The sequence below is a fragment of the Dermacentor silvarum genome, chromosome 3 (assembly GCF_013339745.2).
Source record: "Dermacentor silvarum isolate Dsil-2018 chromosome 3, BIME_Dsil_1.4, whole genome shotgun sequence".
In the NCBI taxonomy this organism is placed as follows: domain Eukaryota; kingdom Metazoa; phylum Arthropoda; class Arachnida; order Ixodida; family Ixodidae; genus Dermacentor; species Dermacentor silvarum.
Window position 1 is genome coordinate 74,567,536 of NC_051156.1, and position 23,969 is coordinate 74,591,504.

A 23,969-nucleotide genomic window follows, 5' to 3' on the forward strand; every position below is an offset into this window, starting at 1 on the left:
CTGCGCCCTTGAAGTGCTCCAAGTTTGTTGTACACTTTATGTGTACCTGTGTAGGAGTTGAGAGCAATAACTGGCAGCTTTCCCGTTTGGATGCACGTCGGATACGCATGCCATTTGCTTTAGCACGCTTGAAGTCTATTAAATTGTCAACTGTAGGACACCTACGAAATTTTGACCATGCTTTGATTTGGTTCTCACGGGAATTCCTGCACTCCGCATTCCACCATGGTCTATGTTTGTTTTGTGTTTTATTTGATGTCTATCGGATTGATTTCGATGCGGCTTCTCTAATATGCAGTGTGATCATGGATTGTGATTCGTGTATACCTAGGTCTACAATTGAAAACTGGGCAGTTTTGAGAGTTCTCGGAACGTCTTCCAGACAGAAGCCTGTTCTTTAGGTTCCTATGATTATTTACATAATCAATGGCACCTCGGAGGGCAACAAGCTCCGAAGCGGTCGATGATGTCACGTGAGAAGTCTTGTATGTGATGCTCATTGATCGTGATGGTATAACCACTGCGCCGGTGGAGCTGGTCTGAGTGGAAGAGCCATCCGTATATATGTGGATTCGGTCAGAGTAAAAAGAGTGCAAGCAATCGAGAACTGCTTGCTTCAAGGCCAAAGTGGGCAGGTCCGTCTTTTTTCTTATTCCTGGAACGTAAAGGCGCACTTCAGGTTGTTTTAAACACCACAACGCTGACGGTGAACGTGTCGAGGGTGTGAACCCCGATGGTAGGAAGGCACTATGAATGCTGGCCACGTTGTAGAATGACGCCCGTGGTCGTCGTTCTGGCAGGGAGGCAAGAGAGCTTGATTGCATCCGTGAAACGTGGCGAATCCGTCGCTCTCCGTCGCGGGTCCTGCGAACAACTCGTCTCGGAGATACGAGAAATGCACCACCATACGATCGCAAAAGGACACGACGTCGTGTTTCAGTGGCTGCCGAGTCATTGCGGTATCACCGGCAACGACATCGCCGACGAAGCTGCTAGGAAAGCACACGAAGGAGCAAATATTGTTTCTGTACCTTTATCGAGGACAGACGCAGCCCAACACCTAAGCAAGCTGGCGCAAACTATGACATTGGAGAAGTGGCATACAACTGAATTCGCCCAACATTGGTTGCATTCTCTCGACCCATCTATGCAGCTGCGGCTGTTGCCTGGACTTCCTCGAAATGAGGAAACAATGCTGTGCCGCTTACGCTTGGGTGTTGCATTCACCAATGCTTACACGTGTTTGATTGGAATGGCTGATAGCGCCGAGTGTAATGCCTGCGGTGTCGATGAGACTATAGAACACCTACTATGCTACTGTCCATCTTTTAAAAACGAAAGACATGACCTCTGCAACGTTCTCAATAGGCTAGAAAGAAGACCGTTCACTTTGAGCATGATCTTGGGACCATGGCCTCGAATATCACAGCTGCAAAAGGCCACAAAAGCGCTGCTGCGATTTTTAAAAACTACAGGACTGAGTGACCGTCTATGACCCGGACCGATTGATAATCAGTGATAGAACAGAGATCTGTTGCTACGTCGGCGATATTAACAGTGGACTTTCTATTCTTCTCTTAATCTCTCTCTCCCCTTTTTCCTTCCCCCAGTGTAGGGTAGCCAACCGGGCTCAGTCCTGGTTAACCTCCCTGCCTTTCATTAAATCATTTTCTCTCTCTCTCTATGATTATTTACACCCAAATTTATGTTTCCTGTGTGTTTTAAGCAAACAGGAGAGTGGTCGCTTCCATACAGATTATCGATAACAGCCCACTCAGTAGTTGCCAAGAGCACCGGAGAGCCAAAAGCAAGTTCTAGTGCTGTGTATAAGTTTTGTGCTATATTAAAGTATGTTGGGTCTTTCTTATTAAATATACAGGAACCGGAAGACAATAGAAATTTTTCGATTAGCGCACCTCGGGAATCAGCTCTTGAACATCCCCATAGTGGGCGGTGTGCATTAAAATCTTCAACCAACATGAATGGACCCGGGAGCTGGTCAATAAGTTTTTCAAATTCTTCGACGGAGAGGTGATGGTCCGGAGGAACGTGTAATGAACATACAGTTATTAATCTTCCAAAAGTTAGAGCCCGTATTGCCACTGCCTCTAAATCGGTAACCAGAGTGATACTCTGACAGGGAATTGTTTTCTGCACGACAATAGCGACGCCACCCGATGAGTGGGCACTGCCTTACCTGTCTTTCCGGTATAGTTCATATTCTTTTAGAAAGTTTGTGCGTGTTGGGTTTAAATGTGCTTCCTGTAGGCAAAGTATGTATGGTTGGTATTGTGCAACTACTTCATATATGTCATCCATATTCTTCAGTAGCCCTCGGAAGTTCTAGTGTGTAATGCTCTCAATAGCCATTTTTGTGAGTGAGAAGGGGACGGGTTATTCAAATGTCCGCGCCTTTATTCGGCGGCTTGACTGGCGGATGTTGTTACTGTTTGAGGTGGTCAAGAAAACTCCGCCTCTCTATGGGGGACTCTCTCAGCGTCAGACACACTGAGGATCCCGTGGTCACTTCCATTGCTTCAGGCGGAGACTCGGAAACGGATGAGGGTTTGGCAAGAGGTGTAGACTCCCTCTCAGCTGTCTGTGTTGTTCCAGAAGTGTGTGCGAAGTTTACCTCTGGGACTTGGAAGGTTGGTGCAGCCGATGGCTGCTTGCTGGGGGGCCGAGAAAGCCGCACATCAGCAAAGCTGTGCAGCGCGCCCACCGTAACTAGACGCCGCCACCCCCCCCCCCCCCCCCCCCCCCCCGGCGCGCTGCGTCAGCCTAGGATTTCGCGGAGAGAAGCGAGAGCTTTCTCCGCACTTAAGGGAATGTAATTTTTCCGTTACTTTGATTTGAATCATTTTTTTTATTATTCTGGAACATTTCACAAGTTCGCGAGTACGCAGCGTGCGGCCCGTGACAGTTGGGACATTCTTTGTGAGCGGCACTCCAGCTTTTGGTTGGGTGCTCGTGAGCACCACAGTTTGCACAGGGGAGTTTTCCGCGACACGTGTTGGATCCGTGTCCGTACTTCTGGCACTTAAAGCATCTTCTCGCGTTTGGGATATAGGGGCGGATTTTGCAGTGAATGAGCTCTGCTTTCACAGCATCTGGTAGACGGGAACGAATAAAAGTCAAGACGATATGGGGTGTCACTACATTTTCACCGTTTATTCTTATGGTGATGCTAGGTAGGGCGATGGCACCTTGATATCGGAAGCCATTGAGGTGGTCCGAGTCTGTTTCGCGGATCAGTTCACGTTCTGATATAACGCATTGAACTGTGTTCAGACTGCGGTGGAGGGTAATGGACACCAGCAAGTGAGCGAACTGCTTTTGCTTGAGGAGAATGTCGGAATGATCTTTCTGTGACACTTCAACAAGAAGGTCAACGGATGACAGTTTCTTTGCTTCATAGTTTTTCCCATCATTTTCTGAAGGGTCCTAGCAATAACAAAAACTGACATAGCATCAACTGAGTCGTTGTCTACAAAAGAGTGGACAATCAGGAAACGTGGAAAGTGATCACAATGAGTTCGAGTTCTGCCAAAGCTTTCTTCGGTGCAGCCACTCTTCAGGGACCGATCGAGCTTTTTGGAAGAAGTACTCATGCGATTGGGGTATGCCGACGGTTCGTAGGATTTCACCTATGTTTCACCGTCTTATTCACAGGCAGGTCCCGGGGCTCGCCGCCTGGTAAACAGACGAAGAGCCCGTCGGCCGGAGCTTGACCATGGCCCCGACCCCCACCGTTCATGGTTTCTACCCTTCACCTCAAAACCTTTCGCCACGTTGCGGACGACAGCTTCGGTATGGGGGCTAAGGGTCCGTGCTGGCGCCAAGCACCATCACCTTGATACTCAAGGTGCCTTTGGGGGGGGGGGGGATTTGATCCCGCGCCGTCGCGCTTAGTAGCGTAACGCGTTAGGCAATATGCTACGACGACAGGTGTTTAATAAACTGTAAAGGACAAATGCTTACACTTACCATTGTCGATGGCCATGTGTGAAGGCTTGATTACATGATAAAAATGGCAGTTCAATGCCTTCGTACTCATCAGGCATATAACGTCGTACCTATAGCATTTCGCGCTAGCTAGTAGAATGTCAGAACGTTCAGTGACACAGAAGCGAGAAAATGTCAATAAATCTGTTTCACGAAAATGTATAAAAATTTATCTTGATATTATGAAATTCTTGGACTTCCGAAAGTCTATTGCTGAAAGTCCAGCGAACAAAGCAGATTCAACCACCAGGGTGCTTGCTATGAAAAAGAAAAGACCATCATACGAGCCCCAGGTGTCCCGGAAGAGGCCTGCAATGGGCGAAAAGAAGATACAATGTTAGGAAATATTTGCAGGTCCGAAGGCGCAGGTAATAGTGGAATCAGCTAAAAACACGCTTTCTCAATAAATGACTTCAGTGAAGGGCGGCTGGATAATGTGGCTGATGAAAACAAAGCAAATGAATTTACTCCTGGCGTGACCGTCTATAATTGTGAGACTAGAATGCTGACTTGCTTCAGTAATTTTGCAAGTGTACAAGTAGAGAGATAAATGCTTCTTTTGTGGAAAGCTGAGAAGTCAGCATGAGTAAATTCCAAGCGACAACGTTTTAGAGGACATAGGCTAATAATAAATGTCGCAGGAAAGCTAGAAAGCACGGAAGGTTTTCACCTAGTGTAAAATTCGAGTGGGTTTAGCATAAAATGGAATAGAAAGGCATAAAAAACACCTAGGTTCTCAAAAATCAGAAGTATTGTAATATAGTATCCGGAGAATTAATTGTGAGAGTGGCAGTGATACCTCGACTATCGGAGTTAAAGGGGTTCAGAATAAATGATTTATCACCTACGGCAATTCCATACACCGTGTTAAGTTGTGATTCAATTGAGCAACTAGTCGTAGAGTGTTGGATGATTTACAAAGCGCCCCAAGGAGGACTTGACTGCACTGAAATCTCATAAAGCTGGGTTGGTTGAAAGGGCACAGGTGTTTAATTAAGTATAGGTAATTTCATGCGAAGTTTCCTAGGCGTCTCGCTAAGCTACGTCAGATTTTATTTCATGTATAATAGGCACTTTAGTGTTCTCGGCATATTCTATTCCAAGTTTAGCATTTGCGAAAAAAATGCTAGTCACGCGAGGCGCTTTGAAAGTTTGCTGATGTATGTAAGGCATGGCGTCGCAAGAAATTTTATGAACTATTTATCTTTGTAAACGCTAAGAAATTATATTTACAACTGTCATATATACTGCACTTTATGTTAAATACACAAATGCGCACTTCTTTTGCATGTTGGTTGTGTATCTAAGTATTCATTGCTTCCGCACAAGAGCTTAAGGTAACTCAAAAACGGTAATTTGTAAACATGTTTCAGTTGCCTGTTACAATTTTGTGGCATACCATTTCTGAGCTGCAAAGTCAGAATTGGCCGCGTAAGTAAAACAAAACGTACTTTTCTAAAGCCATGGGTATTGGCTGATAATCAACTTGGCGAGCGTATTACTGTTTCTCACTTAGAAAACAGCGCGCTGCATATGAATTTTCCAGCAATGCTGCAAACTACAGCTTGTCACAAGGCGCGAGGCAAATCGCCTTTCAGGTCAAAAGAGATAAGATCACAAGATGTGCGGGTATAAAGGCATTCCTTCGCATTATACATCGATTGCAGTGTTGCGTAAAAAACCCACAAAATTCTCCGTATTCAAGGAAATGGTGTGAAAGTAAGTTTAGATATTCTAACTTCGAATATAATCGGCATTATGTGCAATTAAAATATTTTTTAACCCACTGATATTTCAGGGAAAATGATGATAATAATTTTAGGACTGTACACCTTAAGCAGCATCCCCACATTCATTCCTGTCCTGTCGTTGTTTTTTCTCTCAAATGTTTATCCTACAAGCATTGCAGATTTGGCGAATATCTAGCTTCCAGTTAGACCAGCTCTGCTTTAAATCCCTGCAGTGAACGACTCTATGTTGAGTTCTCTTGCCAAGCACAGCAAAAATGTTTATTGCAATATTTCGACGAGTTGCACTAGAACATTTTAGGGAAGTTTCAGAACTTTGGTCAACTTAGATGAGAAGAAAGTTACCCTATAGTTTGCTGAAGTACCAATAATATTAGGGTACCCAAAGCAGCTCTGACTCTCAGGCAAATGCGTGCCAAATGCTACTCACTTTGATGAGCAACCGCATCGAAGAGATTACAGCTGGAGGGTAGGTGCATTAATCACGTGCAACGTAACTAACGTGTCAGCGGCAGGCAACATCGTGCATAGTATATGTGGGCAAGTGCGTGTGGTACTTGCTTCAGCGAAATATTGCGATGAGCTGATCACCTATTAACGAAGGTGTCGTGAAGGAGCCGACAGCCGCCGCCGTAGACATGAAACCAAGAGCCATGGGCTGGTTATCTTCTCCGGCAACTGTTGACGCGCTTTCCGAGATTCCGACGTTGATGTAGCCCATTGGTAGCCCCAGTGCGAGCGCCACAACCCAGAACCCTACTTTTCCCCTGACAAAGGTAAAACTGCATGCGAGAAGTGAAGCGACAAGACTAGATGATGCTAAGAGGGCAGCAGTTGAGAGCAGCTTGCGGTCTGTGAGGCAGGGCATCAGGAACCGGCACAGGGTGTCTGTCACTGAGAAGAGCACAATCACGTGCACAGCATCTCCTTCGGAAATTCCGATGTCCACAGCATAGTCGACGTTAACTGTAAGGAACGTGTCTAAAAAAAGACTGTACGCGTAGAAGGAGTATGCGATTGCGTAGATTCGCGGAGTTGCGGCCACTTTTCGAACACTTTCAATAAGTGCATTCCATTGGAAAACACTATTATCTGAAGGCTCAGGAGCCTGCCACTGTTGTTTCAGCTCAACGTGAATGACGTCCATCGTGTCACTACAATGGTTCAATGCTGGGATTGAGTATAACAGGCCGTGCAGCTTCGCTTGCTTCATTCGCTCAGCATCGTTTGTAGCGGTTGGCCATTTACGTGGCGGCAGCATGTGAACCACCGAGCGAGAACTTGTTGCTTGATTTGGGAGACAGTCTTTGTTTGGCGTAGTTTTCAAGATGTTAGAGCCTTTCTTTTGTTTTTCACCAGGAGCACCGAAAGAATGTTCATGCCTCAGAATGGTGAGAGGATAAGAATGGTTGCGCACGCAGCCTTTTCGCACGATAATCTTGCCTTCGTAAATAGTGGGAAGAGAGGGACATTTGTGTGCGTGATGTGCTTTTGCTCCTGTAAGCAGGTCGGACTTCACCGAGACCCGCTGTTGAGACGTTTCTGCCGCTGGATTAGGCTGCGGATTTCGAAGCAGCAGTGCAATGGCCGGAACATTCAACAAACACGCTCCGGTAAGGAGCAGAGTTCCACGTAGCCCGTGAACTTCCAGGACGTACTTGAAGAGTGAGGGAAAAATAACAGACGATGCGGGTGCTCCGGACATCACGACCCCAATTGCAAGGCCTCGCCATGATGGAAAGTTGTCGCCGAGACCAACAATGCTGCAGTTGAACATGATGCCTTGTCCGATGCCTGCAGCAGAGTAGCAAAGTTCACAAGAATTAGCGTTCTCCTGTCATCCAAACACTCGAATTTACAAAGGTACGCTACATGAAATAAATGCGAAATCGTCAAATCTTGTCGATCGCTCTGCGCGTTTGTTTTTGCAATGGGCCGATGAGTCCACACATTATCATTTCTAAGCGAATGATGCAATAAAGAATGCAAAATTGTTGGACACAACGCCACTGTCATCGTGTGGTTTTTTCGGATGGATGCAGATTAAAACTGCAATGATAAGTTGCTCCATTTGCGCTCTTAAAGCTGCAGTACTTGGACGTGCCTAGATGTCTAAATCGGTAAAATAACTCCAAAATCCGCAATAACTACCTAACCACCTGCGCCATCTTTGTAACTGCATATGTAGTGCTACATAAATTTTGTACTCGATGGTTATAAGAGGAATCTCTTAGACACATACTCATTTTTATATGTAAGGTCTTGTCTTGCAATGTGAATAGACACACATTACCTTACATTTAAGGTCGTACACACGTCCTTTCACATTCTCTACCTTGAAGATTATTCCCGTTGTGGTCCACAATCATAATGATTAGGTTAAATCGTTTTCCGGTGCCTACAGGCTTTTCTAGCTTTCGCCCTCTATGACGTATTCTCTTCGCTCAGCGTCAAATACACGAAAGCTCCCTGGGATACCTCTGAGGGAGTGTTTTTGTGGTTAGTGAGACTGCACATTGGCTTGGCTGTGTATTTCGTGGGGTCAAAGCAACACCGGGGACATATCACGGACAGCGTAGCGGAGAGCTTCAAAATAAATTGGGTGATCTTGGTTAATTTACTGGCGCTTCAATCTAATAGCACAAGCGTTTCCCAGTTTTTTGCCATAGAAATGCGCCTGCGGCGGCCATCAGTCAGGCCCGCGACCTGAGCAGCAAAACGCCATATGGACTGAGTAACGTTGCCGCGGGTAGGAAATGGTGGCAGCAGCCGACAGCATCTTTTAGGTTTACAATGTAGTGTGTGATAGGACAGCTGACGCGTACTACCTTTCTTTTAATTTCGATTTATATCAGAATGTTTTTTGAGTTCATCTGGTTTTGTGATTGTAATGTGGCTCTAGCAGTTAGACCTTGTTGTGGAGAGCTTCTGAAAAACCTGAATTTGTTTCGGTGAACAGACCTTTCTCGGAAATGCCAGCTTGTGTGCTACCCCCAAGTGGTATTTGCCGACGGCCGGAAAACTGCTGGCGAGAGGGCGGCTGCCAAATATCGAGGCCAGCCATCGCCAGAAGGCACTTGATCAAATTTGCAGGTGGGCTTGGTGGCTGCTTCGTGTCGTCACCTGCAAACCCGCTACTTCTAGCTGTTTTCTATGATTTGTGATTTCTTTATTATTAGAAAGTACAAGTAATTTCGCCTATGTTGTCCTTGCTGTCATTCTTTGTTGGCTTCTAATGATATGATTAATAAAAATCGGTCTCTTTGGTTCCCTTCTCGTTCTCTGCTGTGAATGTAACCGCGATCAATGTTGCATTTCTGCTTAAGTAAAGCCTGCACACCTCCGTGCCTTCCAGAGAAGTTCGCAGCCCCATCAAATGAAGAAGAAGCCATCTTGGTTGCGGCGAGTCCAGACTTGCTCAACTCGTGCAGGATATGCGTGGTCACAGAAGCCGATGCGTCAGCGATAACATCGACGTCGAGGAACACGTCCGTCGACTGGCCATTGACACAAACATAGCGTATGCAGTTACTCAGGATCTGGCGTCCATTAATGTCGGTGCACTCGTCGGCCATGTAGGAAAACTTCTTTCACGTTGAAACAGAGGTTTAGATATTTTCAAGAATTAATTTCTTCACCGCCGCCGCACATGCGTCAACCAGTCATTTGAATTCCTTGCAGAAAGTAATGCGCATTTGCGGGTCTTCTCCTGAACCACTGCTCGATTTCAGGATTCATAATAGAAAACGTACTCAGCAAGGACCTCCAGGTCGTAGTGTGGACACTTCCTGCTTGAAAAGAAAGTAGGATGCTACAGTCATGTTCTTTCTCATAACCTTAGTTTGATCGTCGGCACATTTTGCAGCCTGATTTATGACCTTTTCAATTGTCTGCGACTGACTCAAAATGCTTACAGCATGTTTGTGGTGTCCTAAGGCGTCGTGCTTCGCGGCCTTTTCACCAAGCTTGGATGTACTGGACTTGCTGACTGGCTTGATGATCCATGCACCGCCCGGTTTTCCGTCGTCAACAAGAAGCTTCCCTTCATTATATACCATTTTGCAAATTTTGCATCAGTGGGCGTCACTGGTAACCTCAGTCAAGGAGAACCTGGTGACCGATGAACACCGGTAACAGGCCCGTAGCCAGGAATGTTTTTTGGGAGGGGGGGGGCACACTTGCTGAAGCTGAAAGCCTTGACTATTTGAGGAAAGCGTCTACTTTGAAGTAATTATTTGCGGTAAATATTAAAATTTAGGGAGGGGCTGACCGGGAATAGCCTTTCGGCTGAGCGCACTCTACGGTGGTCATTTCCGGGCCTTCTACCGGGAAACTACACGCAGACGCACTAGCGGAAGCCTCCCACGGTTTTTACTTTGATCTTGCTTCGACGTTTTCAAAGGAACGAAGAAGCCCCGGATAGATTGTTGCCGCTTCATTGCCGGCGTAACCTATACAACAGCAAAAAAATGTAAGCCTGATCATTGAATTCTCACGTGTGTTCGTAACATCTACTGTAATATCGGCCATAACGAGTCGGCTTCGCGGGATAGCCCAGTTCACACGCTCTTGTTTTCTAAGGGAGAACACCTTTCCTGCGTTATAAATTATTTTTCACCTTGCACGGATAGACTTCTCCGATTAGAATCAATAGTACGAGTTTGTTGCTTATACTTTTTGTTATTAGACTAAGTAAATGTTTCAGCAATGCTTATCACATTTTAGTCTAACGTTCAGAAAAAAGCAAAACAACATGCGCAAAGAAACAATCTCCCGACCTGGGAAATACTAAATAAATTCGCGAATAAGAAGTATAACCATGTAGCATACCAGTGATATTATGCTATGAACAGAGGTAAAAATTCGGCGCAGGATACCAGCAATCAAAAGCGCGACGGTTATCGAACGTGCTGAAACAAATCAGCGTTTAAGCGCTCCGAATCGAAAACAATGCGAGAAAGGTTGTTCATTTAAATATATATTCGTATAAAAATGTTGAACAGTTTATTCCGCAACATCTATTTCCATAAGATATTAAGTGCGACATATTGGGCAACTCGCGAATCATGAAGCCATCGAAGTATGCTTGAGTATCGTTCCGACAGTATTGATGTAGTTTTTGTTATTAATACAAAGTCGAAATAAAGCAAGAAATGCTGCGTACGAAGGCGAGTCAACAAAAAAGTCACAGGCCTGCACGGCACATGCAGCACAGTCAGAGCGTAAGCTGGTTGAGCGGCGCAAGAGTAGCTCCAATTTCGGCACCACGCACAACAGGGTCTTCGCGGCAGAGTGTCTTCGCCTCAATTTTGACGAGAACGATCTTAACTGTCCGCCCGGCGTCGACGGCGAGCAGCGGCCTTGTAATGCTCTCTGCACAACGGTATGCTGAGCCCAATGATGCGTGGTTGTAGCCGCGCACGTAGCTCTACGATTCGCTTTTTCAGCAGCGGTTCGTACCTTGCGAGGAGACGTCATAACGTGTACCGAAGAGGTACCCTGAATAGGTGGCGCACATCTAACTTCGGGATAGCATTGATTGCGCGCATCGTCTGAATCGCATCTCGTCGTCTGCGTGTGCACGCGCGGCGGTTGCAGGCACTTTAACTAGATGGCGCCACCATACTGGCGGAAGCTTTCTTTTCCTGCTTTTTATCTAATTTCGAATGTCCTTGTGGATATTTCTGTCTACCGAGTTTGTAGTGCTCGGTGATTTCATTGTAGCTGAGTAGCCATTCTGCCAGGTTTTCGCCCACTTCATCTTCGTCTCCGCTTAGTCCTCTAACCCGGTATGCGAGTCCTCGGGCAAGGGCGTCGGCAGATTCGTTGCCGGGGAGATCTGAATGTGCGGGGGCCCATTTGAGAACCTTTCTAACACTTTTAGGTATTGAATTTAGGAGTGGAAGTGCCTTTTGGGATTATATGCTGCTTGCGTAATTAATAATCGCTTCTTTGAATCACTGATAATTGTTCTGTCACCGTCTATATTGAGGGCTAGGGCTATTGTGCATTCCTCTGCCTCTTCTATGGAGTCACAGGGAATTGTGGCTGTAACTTGGGTATCCTCGGGCAAATTTGTGGCCACTGCCACTGCGGATTTTCTGCAATTGTACCAAGCAGCGTCCGCGTACAATGCCCGTGTATCGTCTTTGTGTGTTATGTGAAGGGCTTCTGCTCTTTCTCTTCTCCTTTCCGGGTTTTTAGGGAGTGGGGGAATGGTGAATCTGTCACTGATTTTATTCGGGTTGATGTCACATTCGCCTTTCCCTGCTACGGGCAAGTTGGTGTTTAGTTTCTCCAAGATGTATCTACCTGTGTCCGACTGTTTTAGTCTTGTGTATTCAGCTGTGGTATGTGCTTCTATGAACTCTTCTAATTCAGTGTGTAATCCCAGCGCCAGTAGTCTTTCGGTGCTGGTGCTTACCGGTAAAATTTGCTTGTTAAATTTTTGGATGAGCGCATTCATATTGTTTATCTCATCTTTGTGCCATTTGATGTACGGTGCTTCGTATACTATTCGTCTGATTGCAAATGACTGGATCAGCCTCAATGCGTTGCACTCTTTCATTCCTTGGTGTTTATTTGCCATCCTCTTAACAATTCTTATGATTTGTGTCGTTTTCTCTTCAATTTTCTTAATGATTGCACCGTTGTAGCCCTTTTTCGGAATGTACAGACCCAAAAGGCGGATTTCTTTAATAGCGGGTATTTCTCCTTCGCCAATCCTAATTTTTATATCTGGTCTGTATGTGCGACTCTTCCTGCCCCTAGAAGTCGGTGCATAAAAGAAAATTGCTGATTTTTCTGGAGAGCATGCCAGACCTTTAGTTTTGGCCCACCGTTCTACCATTGTTGCCGCTTTTTGCAGCGTGGCCTCAGTCTCTCCGTCGCTGCCATTCGCCACCCAACAGGTGATGTCGTCGGCATACAGACTGTAGCTTAGGTCGGTTAACTGATCTAATTCTTTTGTCAGGCTAATCATTTGCGCGTTCAATAAGAAGGGGGAGAGCACAGCTCCTTGGGGCGTTCCTCTCGCTCTCAACTGTAGTCCCTCAGACTGAGAGCATCCCAAGTGCAGGGTTGCCGTCCTTTCTCTGAGGAAGTCACTGATGTACTCGAAGATTCTCTCACCGAAGCCTAGGTCCTGAATGCCCTCGAGTATCGCCGCATGCGTGACATTATCGTAGGCTTTCTTTAGGTCTAATCACATTATGGCTTTTTTGTCCGTTGTGTTGGTTCCTGGGTCTAATATGTGTTGTTTTAGCTGTAGCAGCTACGTCTTGAGGGCATTGTGTGTGGATTCAGTCCCTTTTGCTCCATGTGTCTATTTATCTTAGTGATGACCACGTGCTGCATCAACTTCCTGCACATGAGGTTATAGAGATGGGCCTTAAGTTATTCAAGGATAATTTCTTACCGGGTTTGGGGATGAATACTATTTTTGCTTTTTTTAAATCGTGTGGTATTCCCCCTCCTGCCCAACTGTCATTCATGTAGTTTGTTAGCGCCGTAATTGAGCCTTCTTCCAAATTTCTTAGCATTTTGTTCGTGATTCGAGGTACGCTATTATGTTCCATGTTTTGGACGTGCTGAATTGCTTGTGCATCTCGGTACATAGGCGGTCCCATTGTGTTTGGGTCAACATCTATTTCTCTATTTTTTGTTTAACTCCCATACTTTTTCCTTCAATTTCTTATTTAACTCCTGTGTTTTTCATCTGAGGTTGAAGGTTTATCTTGCCTTCCAGAGATGTATGAGTTTGCTATCTACACAGTCATTTGGGATGCCCTCTGGCACTCTGCTGCTGGCTGCTAATTAATCACCTCGCGGCCCTCTGCTCCTCTTCTTTCTCGGAAGAGGTCCTAGTCGGTGTGCCGATCTCTTTGCATCCTTTTTTTTATTTTTTTTTGCTGCGCCACCACCGTTTCCATTATACAGTGGTCGCTGCCCAGCGTTCTTTGTGTATGGGTCGATTTAGTCATTTTCGTATTTCTGGTCATCACGACGTCGGGGTTTGTGTCTCGACAGACACTGTTCCCTTCCCACGTCGGGTTTTCAAGGTTGTTAATTAATGTCATTTGGCAATGCTGCATCGCATTCGATAGCTGTTTCTTTTTTTGCTGTTGTATTTGTATTTCCACGCCCCGTGATGCGCATTGAAGTTTCCGACGACCACCAATTGGGAGGCACGGGCCGTGTTCACCACTCTGCGGAGAAGCACCCCCAAGTTGACACTGCTTTTTGGATGGCTGTACGGGTTTACAATAAAGAGACTGTCCTCTCTGTTGTCCAGAGGAACGAGTTCGAGAAAGACGCTCTCCGTCTAGCTGCAGCCGAGGTCGTTCTCTATAGCCGCAACCTATCGGGTTACTAATGTCGTGACAATTGCTTTTTCATGCTTTTGACAGTAGGATCCGTAACCCGGCAGTTTGGCTGCCCCGCCGGTTTCTTGTAAAGCTATTACGTCTGGTTTTTCGTCTTTCCCCATACAATTAGCTGTGATTTGTAGGCTCCCGCTTTTCCAGCGGAAGCCTCTACAGTTCCATTGCCATATTGTTATGTCTTTGTCTTTATGCACGTTATTTAAATGCTTTTGAGTTCTGTGCTGCCTCCAGCACATCTAGTCTTCGTACGTCTGCCAGATTATTGGACATGGTGTCCATGGCCCCTATTAGATCTGTTGTTATGCTGCGTAGTGACTGTTCCTGCGCCTGACTCCACTGCTGTGTGGCTTCCCTGTATTTTCGCATCTCCATTTTGATTATATCTACAACCGACAACGTTAGAGCTGACGTCACTTGTGACGCGTTCTCACCCATCCGGGTGTCGCAAACGTCTTCGGCGCCGGCAATTGTTTCTGCCGCTCTTTTCTTAGACGGTTTGCCTCCTGACCTTTGCACGCTAGCTTCGCGCGACGGAGTTTGTTTTCCCGTGCAAAAAGCACTCATGGCGGCCGTTAATTTACGGACCTCTTCCTGCAGTTTCATCTTAGCTGCCCTTATCTCCTTGTTTTCATTGCTTATTCTTTCAAGCATCGCTTTCATCTTGCTGTTCTCAGCATTATTTTTTATCTTGACCCGTTATCTTAGTTTTATCATCAGAGACTACCACGGCATAGCTAGCCTGTGATGCAGTGGCGTTGTTTTTTCCGGGTGGGATCTTCATCACTGGGGGCCCTGGACTTTTGGTTCTTGATCTCGATCTCGTACAGGATCTGGTTTTGGTCCTCGAGCGACCCCTCCGGTCCCTCGGTGATGTTCTGTTCCTGGGATTGGCGCCAGTGTTCTCGTACTGGCTGTCGAATTGTTTCTCGAGTTTCCGCTGGAGCCGTCGTATTCTCACCAAATGTGGCGTCTTGAATCTTGATTTGCAGTCTTTGTCGCCAGTCAAGTGGTCTTTTCCGCAGAATAAACACTCCTTACACTTGTGGTCTGGTGCGGGCTTGACTGTCCCGCAACCATGGCATATCTTGTTGCTTGGGTCAGGGCAGACGTCGGCTCGGTGGCCAACTCTGCCGCATTCGTAGCAAACATCTATTTGTTTTTGTACAAATAACACTGTTGCAACGTACCGCCGAAGCGGACAGGTCTGGGGTCCTTTAGTCCCGAAAAAAAAACGATCACGTTCTTCGTGTTCCCAATGCGTTCGGTGGCTACCACCCTGGGGTTCCTGTCGGTGAGTATCAGATCATTTAGGTCTTTTTGCGTATATTCGAGCGCAATGCCCTTGACTACCCCCTTGGAGGTGTTCTGAGGAGCTGACTGGTAGGCGCTGATTTCGGGGAACTTCGCCCCTATTGTTAGGGCCTTCAGGGCTGCTATCTTTTTAGCTATCTCCACACTTGGGGTGCTAGATATTATAATGTTCTGTTTTGGGTTCAAAACGACCGTTTCAAGATTTTGTCTGTGCCAGTCTATATTGGCGGCGATACACACGTTTCTATTGAGCTTGTGGCCATCGTGCTCGTTTAGGTTTAGCCCAGCCCGTGGTCTTATGATGACCGTGAATTCATCCTGCGGCAGGTTGGGCACCCTGCTTTGCTTGGTTATATGATTGATTCTGCCGGCGAGCTTAGATTTAGTAAGGGTCTGTTTCTCACCTTCGAAATCCACCGTTTTTGGCACGACGGGGTCCTTCTTGCTTGGGTTCTTCGGCAGTCCAAGTTAAAAAGCCCTAGGTGGTCCAAATTATTGCGGAGTCCCCCCACTACGTCTTGCCTTATAATGAGATCGTGATTTTGGCAGGTAAACCTTAATATAACTTTAAATAGTGTAATGTCAAGCCTGTCTTGGTTCAAGACTTTGACGAATGCATCATCTTTAAAGATATCGGGAGCGAACAACGAAATGCGATTAGTACACATGTCCCGCTTTCTTGCACTTGTTGACGCTCCCATGTATGTAGCATTTCCCTATGAATAAACATTGCGGTTGCTATTCGGCGCGCTCGTCTCCAGCGGTTTTGTTCAGAAGCAATGTTCTTTCGCCATCCGAATGTCAGTAGCCATTGGCAGCTGTGGCGCGGCCACCACTCAATGCTGTCTTCGCTTTTACTGGAGGCAACGTCCTCGCACGCGCCCGTCTTGGTGGCATAGCGCAGCGTCCCTTGCGCGGTTCATCTCCGCTCTTCTACCCGCATAGGCCGTACTCACTCCTCAGACGTGCCGTTTTGGACTCAGGCTCGCCGAGATGAGAATCCGTCGAATTCACTCAGGCTCACGTGTACGAAAATCAGACTCACGGGCTCCTAATCACTCGGCCTTATTCACGTTCACTGGATTACTGATTCATTCAGGCTCAAGGAACCATGTGCTCATTCTCCTTGCGTCTCATGAAACATCAGGCACAGAAACATGGAATCGGTGTGCTGAGACTAACTCAGATTACCAGACCCAGGCTCACTGGCCTCGAGTTCGCAGGAACCGCCGCGGTGGCTTTGTAGATTTGACGTTCTGCTGCTGAGCACGAAGTCGCGAGTTCGAGTGCCTTTTGCGCAGGCCCCATTTTGATCGGGCAAAAATACAATTAATCCGGAGCTCTGCGCCACGAAGTCCCTCGTAACCCACTTGACTGTTTCACAGACACCAATTACCTGAGCTCGCAATACCAAGCTTACGTGGACGTATTTGTTCCATTAACAGGCAGTACTTTATGTCGTGGCGCAAAAATCAGCGGGATGCATTGAATTTATTTATTTAAATTAGCTTACAGGCCCATTTAAGAAGATTTGGTGAGGGGGGACACAAAGCAAGTGTTTCAACAGGAGTACTCAATGTAAATATTATTACATAATAAATATTAACTGCAGCTGGTGCAGCAGACTTATGCGTACGTTTTGGTGTAGTAGCTAAGTCATTGAGCAGCTATTTCCGAAGGCGAGGGGTTGAATTCCAGCCGTGGCGGCCGCATTACGATGGGTGTGAAACGCAAAAACACCCGTGTACAGTGCATTCGGTGCACGTTAAAAAAGCTTAGGTGGTCGAAATTATTCCGGAGCCCCTCACTACGGCCTGCCTCATAATCAAGTCGTGGTTTCGGCAGGTAATACCCCAGACTTTAATTATATTATATTTTTTGTACGTGTGTTTGCTTTCCATAGGAGGGGCCACGTTGTCATGCAGTCTGAAAATCCTACGTATATTGTTTCAATATCCTTTCACTACTGGCTTCGTGAATGGTAATTTTTGCAACTATAAGTGCGTTCACACTAGGCTTTATACACAGCTGGCACTTTATACACGTACAATTTTATTCAATGAACGCCATTCAGTTACCCATATGATGTCACGCAGGCTTATTGGTTCCAACGTAATGCGTTTGTCATCTCCCATGTCGCGGCAGCCATTTCGTTGATTTAGTAGACCACCAGTTATTATGCAATGCATGCCCACAGTCATTTCCTCCTCGTCATATCAACTGGAATAATTGTTTCATCAGCTTCTCGTCTAGTCCCCACTGCTGTATTTATATCACTTGACGTCCCGTCAATCGTTTTACGTTCTATCAGTGACACTGTGGTGAATAGCTTCTTGAAAAGTTTTAGTAGTATGCGGAAGCTTTAATACTACATAATATTACTTGTAGAACGCGCCGTTTGAGGTTTTTTGTTTTCTAACAATGACCGTAAATTGCCCCTCGTGAGTACACACGCTTTGTCATATGCGCTCCAACCAACATTTATCCATCTCGAAATCTGGCGCTGAGTATTTTGAGACGTGGTGAATGTACTTACCACCAAGGACACCCAGTACAAGTGTGAGGAACAATATTCCACTTGCAAAGAAACAGGATAGGAGAGTGAGGCTGAGCAGGAAGCCGCCGGCCACTGCTGCTACCCAGACTGTGAGCAGCTGTATGACAGTTCCCCCGAGAAGTACTGTGCAGACAAAGGAAGCAAAGCAGTCGTTAGTCATAATTTCCTCCGCTCACTATTGCACCCCGTTCAATCTTGATGCCAAAAACTTGAGTTGTGTGTATACAGGAAGGAATGAGGGTATCCCACGTTTATTGTAGTGCGAGCAGCCAATATGAGGGTTGGACCGGGAGCCGATAATGCCGCTCATTTGTTTTGATGATTTGGTTCGGGTAAAACAGGAGGTAACTGTGATACCCGAGCAGACATAAGTGTGAAAAAGTTTCAAGCCGATTGGCAGTGGCACAGTTTCAAGCCGATCACTACGCTACTGCTGCAATATAACATAAAATGTCCAATGATGCAGGCTCAGTAGCTTCGTAAAAATTATTTTCTGGATATTCGTGGGAATGAAGAGTGCGTATGGACAACCGAGAAAATGCATTCTCGGCTAAACCATCAAATTGCATCGGACATAACCCAGACTTAACCTGTACTTGAGAGAATAAGAAAAAATCGCATGAAAGTGTCATTTGAATCAGCCATGGTTATAAGTACCGTTCGCAGTAATACATTTAGTTACGATATCTTAAGAGTCCCGTAAAGGGAAATTTATTTATTTTATGAGGAAGCGTGCAGACCTAAACGCAATTTATCATTCTCAAGACAGTCACCCACATTTTCTTAACACTCGTGCCGCCACATTAGTAGTGTTTGTATGCTGCCGAAAAAAATGAAGCATATGAACGAGAGCGTTCTAAGCCTGCATGACATTGTTTTGCAGCTACTCCATTCTTTCTGGTCGACAACTTGTCCTGTTCACCTGGAATGTATGAATTGCAAGAGATGGCCCGTGACGCCTATAAATTGTAACTGGCTGATGATGGCTGTTAGAGGCACGTAGCTGTAATCCTTGGCAACATCCATACTAACAGCAAGTGCTGCCATCCGCACTGTAATGTTCTATGTATCTTAGCAGGTTCAGCACATTGCGTTGAGCACTTCGATGCTGCCGAAACCCAGTAATGTACGACGGTAGCTTCCGACCCTGCTCGACGTACCAAATAAGCCTTGTGTACGCCATTAGCTTCGCGGCACAGGAGGTCAGCGATACCCGTCTGTATGAGTCATGAGCTGCAGGATTCTTTCCAGGCTTCAGAACCGCTACCACCCATGCTACCTCACACAAATGTGCGACATTCCCTCTGGCCCACACTCGGCTAAAAAATGCCAGAAAATCACGTCTTCTATGAACCGGTAGGTAGTCAGCATCTGATAACTGATAGGTCAGGTCCAACCGCGTAGCGACGTCGGAGACTACTCATCGCTAGCGCCAGCTCTCTCAGTGTGAGAGCATCCATCAAAGACGACGATAGCGATGGAGGCAGGTTGGCTGTGCCGGCTGACCTGTTGGAAGAGTATTCTTGAGCAAAGGCATTCGCAGAAAGAGCGAGCGTCTTGCCTAACTTCAATGCTAGGGCTTCAAATGGCTTGTTTGGTCGAAAGTTTCCAGCAAGGTTATTAACCACCCACCATATCCTTAGAACTGACGTGAAGACCGATAGGCTTCCACAAAATTCCGCCCATTCATCTCTGCGTTAATTCTGTTATACGTAGTCTTCACCGGTGGGTCCTTCGTTCTTATCAGCTTCCCCTCCGCTCTTTTATGGTCATTGCATAGATTTTTTAATTTTAGGTCCGGAGCGGGAAAGTGGTCGGATAGCTTCATATCAGTGGTAACTAATCCCTTGCTACGTAGCATGTACGCAACAGATCTCCAGATGATTCGCTTTGGCCTGCCCTGCGCTTATGCCAATGCGTCACAGGACAGGAGCTTGGGCCGGTGGTTCTATATCCAGCAATGTTGTCGAAGATAGGGAAATAGTCGCTGCGCATTCCATCTTTACCCGTCCTTGACGATGTGAGGATGTTGGCTGAATGCAATATCAAGTCAGTGACCCTGTACGAGGCCGGTGGTCAGAAAAAAGTTGTCGCAGTTTCACCTGAAAGGCGAAGCATCAATTGCGATAGCAAATTTGTAGAGAGCTATACGGAGTAATGATATTAGCTTTATCAGCTGTATAAACTTGGACCTGCAGCAGCACCGGCAACACGCAGAACTGTTGTCGACGCCGTCGGCGTTTTGCCCGTGTTCGCTCAAAATGCGTGCGGCGTTGGTGACTGTTGCCGGAGCCTCTGATATAAATAGGCACTTGGTGCCGCAGCTAAACGTCGCCTCCCTTCCCTCCCCCCCCTCCCCCATGGCCTCTCGCGCGTCGGAAGAAGGCGCGTTTGCTCTAAATATATGGTGATTGTAAAGGAGGAAAGAGACGCCTACTTCTGCAGCCCTTAAGCGAGCACGGCGCAGAACGCGTGTTTGTTCTCCGCCGTGCGTTCACTCCCCGTGAAAGCGCGCGCCCCTCGCGCGCTTTCACTCGCACATACAGCGTTCGGCGCGCGGCGACGATTTCATCCCCATTGACGTCATACGGAACCTCACGGCGACGGCGACGGCGACGGCAGAAATCTGCTTTTGAGTGTCCATATAATTGCTATCGCAATAAAACGTTGGCTGTCTGTCATTAGCCACGCAGAGTCCCTCAGTGTCTAAATCATTCATAATTTGCTTCCAAGGAGCATCAGTCACCTTGTAACCCCAGAATGTAAGGTGCGCGTTAAAGTCCCCGGATATAATCCCAGGTATCGGGCAGGGGCTGCAGAGGTAACTCATGATTTCTCCCATCGCCTCAGCGTGGACATCCGTATTTGGGGGCTCTCGCCAAACCTGGCGAGAGCCCACGAATACGGATGCCACGCTGAGGCTTCGGTTTCCAGTCGCACTTGTACAGCATTTACCTCCAAAGCACTGCTGCAAAGGTCTTGAACTGGTAAAACGTAATGTGGTATTTCACGTCTAACACTTAGCCTTGCGCTTCCGTTTGGAAATGTCGGAACACTTTGGTTTCCATGTGCGACATAACCAGGAATTGATTTGCAGCTTGGAAGGCCAGCCTCGGACAGGGCCAATATTGGCACAGGCATGCTGTGTTAGAAAAGCGACAGTTCCGGTAAATGGCACGCAAGACTCGCACAGTTCCATTGCATAATAAGCGGCACTTGGGCGAGACGGTGAACATTGTGTCCTGACTGCATCTTTATTGCTAGGTGCTTTAAGAGGAGGCAGGGCTTAGAACCACCGACTCGAGAGCCAGGACTACTTCGAGCATACCTTTCATTTAGCTCACCAGCATCTTCTCTATGCATGATCGCAGGGCCTTTCAGAGCGCAGGTAGCACCTGTTGACAGTCCTTCTGTGGTGTCTTTTCGACGCAACGAGAATTGTGTCGCTGCAGTGCAGACACATAACTTCGCTGTTCCGGTTGTTCAGCTGTCTTCTCATCTACGGGGCCTTTGTTCATTGATTTGACTGATTTAGCCGGTCCGCTGTGCGATGTCAACACTGTGTCCTGGGTTCCTGAAGCAGGCTTCAGGCTTGGGAAAGGCTTTGAGCTCCATGTTTGAGGCTTTGAGCTCCATGTGATGTCGTCTGACGTCTTTTTCTTAGTCTTATTCTTCTCATCCTTTTGTCTTTGATCCCAAGATAAACATTTTCTTTCGCTTTATTGCCGCTGCCTGCGTAGGACACTTTCTATAACTACCTGGATGGCCACCACTCCAGTTTTCACAAAGAAAGTTCTCGCTCCACGCGCAGGTTTTGAAATCATGTGGTCCTCCGCATCTCTTACACCGCTGCTCACCACGGCAGTACTTGGCCACGTGTCCATAGCACTGACACTTCAAGCGCTGAGGTGGTTTCTTCACGCAGTCAATGGTCTTGTGTCTTATGAAGCCCAAATTGATCTTCTCAGGACAGTCAGTGTTTGGAGCGAACGTTAGAACAACGGTGTTGGTTCGCCTGGACTCCCATTCGGATTCGGAAGTTTGGACCCGTCGCATGACTCTGCTTGCATGATAAACCCTTGTGGTTTCAGGTTGTCCAACAGTTCCTCGTCAGTGTACCACTTCGGCACTCTTCTAAGAATACAAGTGCTTTGCAGGTACGAATTGGGCACCGATGCTGAGATTGCAGTTCCTGAGATTGACTTGCAACTCAGTAGGGCATCCACATGCTCTTCTGTCAGTACATCTAGAAGCAGCGCCCCTTGAGCAGAAAATCGGCTGCTAACTGGCGAAGCGCCAAGAATTTCCTCAATGTTCGTAGACAGAGCAATGTGATTTACTTTTTGCAGGTCAGCTCCTTCTGTAACAGGTGTAATAATCGCAGCGATTCCGACAGTCCTCTCCTTGCGGTGGCGCACAACCTTGAAGCCTTCGTCGTCCTCATCTGTCATGTCAGCTATGTCACAGTCATCAATAAGCGTAGACTCGTCGTCTGTTTCTGTAGCCTTATATCGTTTACATTAACTGTTGCTCTAAGGGTCAGTCAGTTGCCACTGGCCCGGTGTCAGTTCAGGCTTAGTCATGACGGAGCTCTTCTGCAGGTTCATATCAAAGCGGCGCTCCTCTGTGTCACTTCATGTCTGCTCCATACCCAGTGTTGGTTTCGTCCCAGTTGTGTCCTACAGTTCTTAGTGCAAGAAAAATGAAAACACGCCAACTAGCCGAATTTTTCGCTCTTCTAAACAGTTTTCTGTGCAAGGAAGGTAGTCTAGTAAGCACTCGACTGGCGCTGCATGGAGCATCCATGTGCTTTGTTCAGTTTCTGTAGAGTTCTGTACAATAATGTGCAGTGTTGTACAATATTGTACAGTGTCACTGTGGGCAGACATATTGTTCACAAATGAATAAGTACACTATTCACAGGCGGTGCTCAAAATGTAACAGATATGACAGCTAATCAAGCTTAAGTCTAAGGTCCATCTGAAATCAACTGCGTGCTCTTGTGTGAGTGAAAAACCTCCCACGATGGGAAGAATTCCTCGTAATAATTTGTACATGCTCTATCGAAGTGCTTATGGATAAAAGATACTCTCGGTGGGAAACGTAAAGTTCTACCTGATGTTATCCGAAAAGAATGATAAAAATAACTCGCACTCATGAGTATCTACCGTTGTTTGAAACATCGTTGAGACAGCGTATACGGCGGTTCAGAAAATTGACAACCCGATAACAGCTGCTGCATCGTCACTGCTACTGCCACTTCAAAATTGAATTGCCGAGCCGACCAAAGTGAACATTTCGCCTCTTTTTTTCGAAGAAGTGATAGGATAACTGGAGACTTGTTTCCACGATATTTCCAGCCGAAGTTATACTTTTGTAGACTCCCGAATGAGGAAAAAATTTTCATATCAGGCAAATAGTGCAAGTTCAGTCGTCATTTCATATGGCGCATGCTATTGCCAGTAGAAGAATCCCAATGGAAATATTTAACAACGCCTAAAAACCTGTCGATCAAATTGATTGTTTTTCAAGGCGCGATAACGAAAGTTCTTTTAAGCATAATTAGACGCTAGCTTTTCGCTAATCAACTAGTACGTTAGAAGTGGTTGTATGCAGCGGCTCGCTCGTTTTCATACCTTGACAACCCACATGAGCCTGCCATGGGAGCTCTCAACTTCCTCTAGACTGCTCTCTCCTATAATAAGGGTGACCATGAGACCAACAATTTTAACATTTTGATAAGTAGTGAGATATATCTGTCGCATTTTCAAGGCAACGTTGTTGCTCCTTATCGTTGAAATGTAGCAATTGCGGTTGTACATCTTTGCGTGGCAACGGATCTGAACCTCCTCGGGACATGTTGGATCAATTTCATAATCATCAACAAGGTATATCGGTTTCACAAATTCATTGCTTCATCTTTTCTTACCGCTACATGTCTTGTTCTTTATTAGTGTTTGTTCA

The 23,969-nt window shown here is 46.5% G+C and overlaps 1 protein-coding gene across 1 annotated transcript in view; it reads right to left on the reverse strand.

Moving 5' to 3' along the window:
• Nucleotides 1-6,315: 6,315 nt before the first annotated feature.
• Nucleotides 6,316-23,969, reverse strand: part of LOC125944270 (monocarboxylate transporter 12-like) — a 36,413-nt gene continuing 18,759 nt past the window's right edge. Inside the window, exons 2-4 of the mRNA XM_049664617.1 lie at nucleotides 17,985-18,128; nucleotides 7,197-7,547; nucleotides 6,316-6,719 (exon numbers count right to left, since the gene is read on the reverse strand). Of these exons, the coding sequence (XP_049520574.1) occupies nucleotides 6,316-6,719; nucleotides 7,197-7,547; nucleotides 17,985-18,128 (899 nt within the window). The remainder of the gene's footprint in view (nucleotides 6,720-7,196; nucleotides 7,548-17,984; nucleotides 18,129-23,969) is intronic.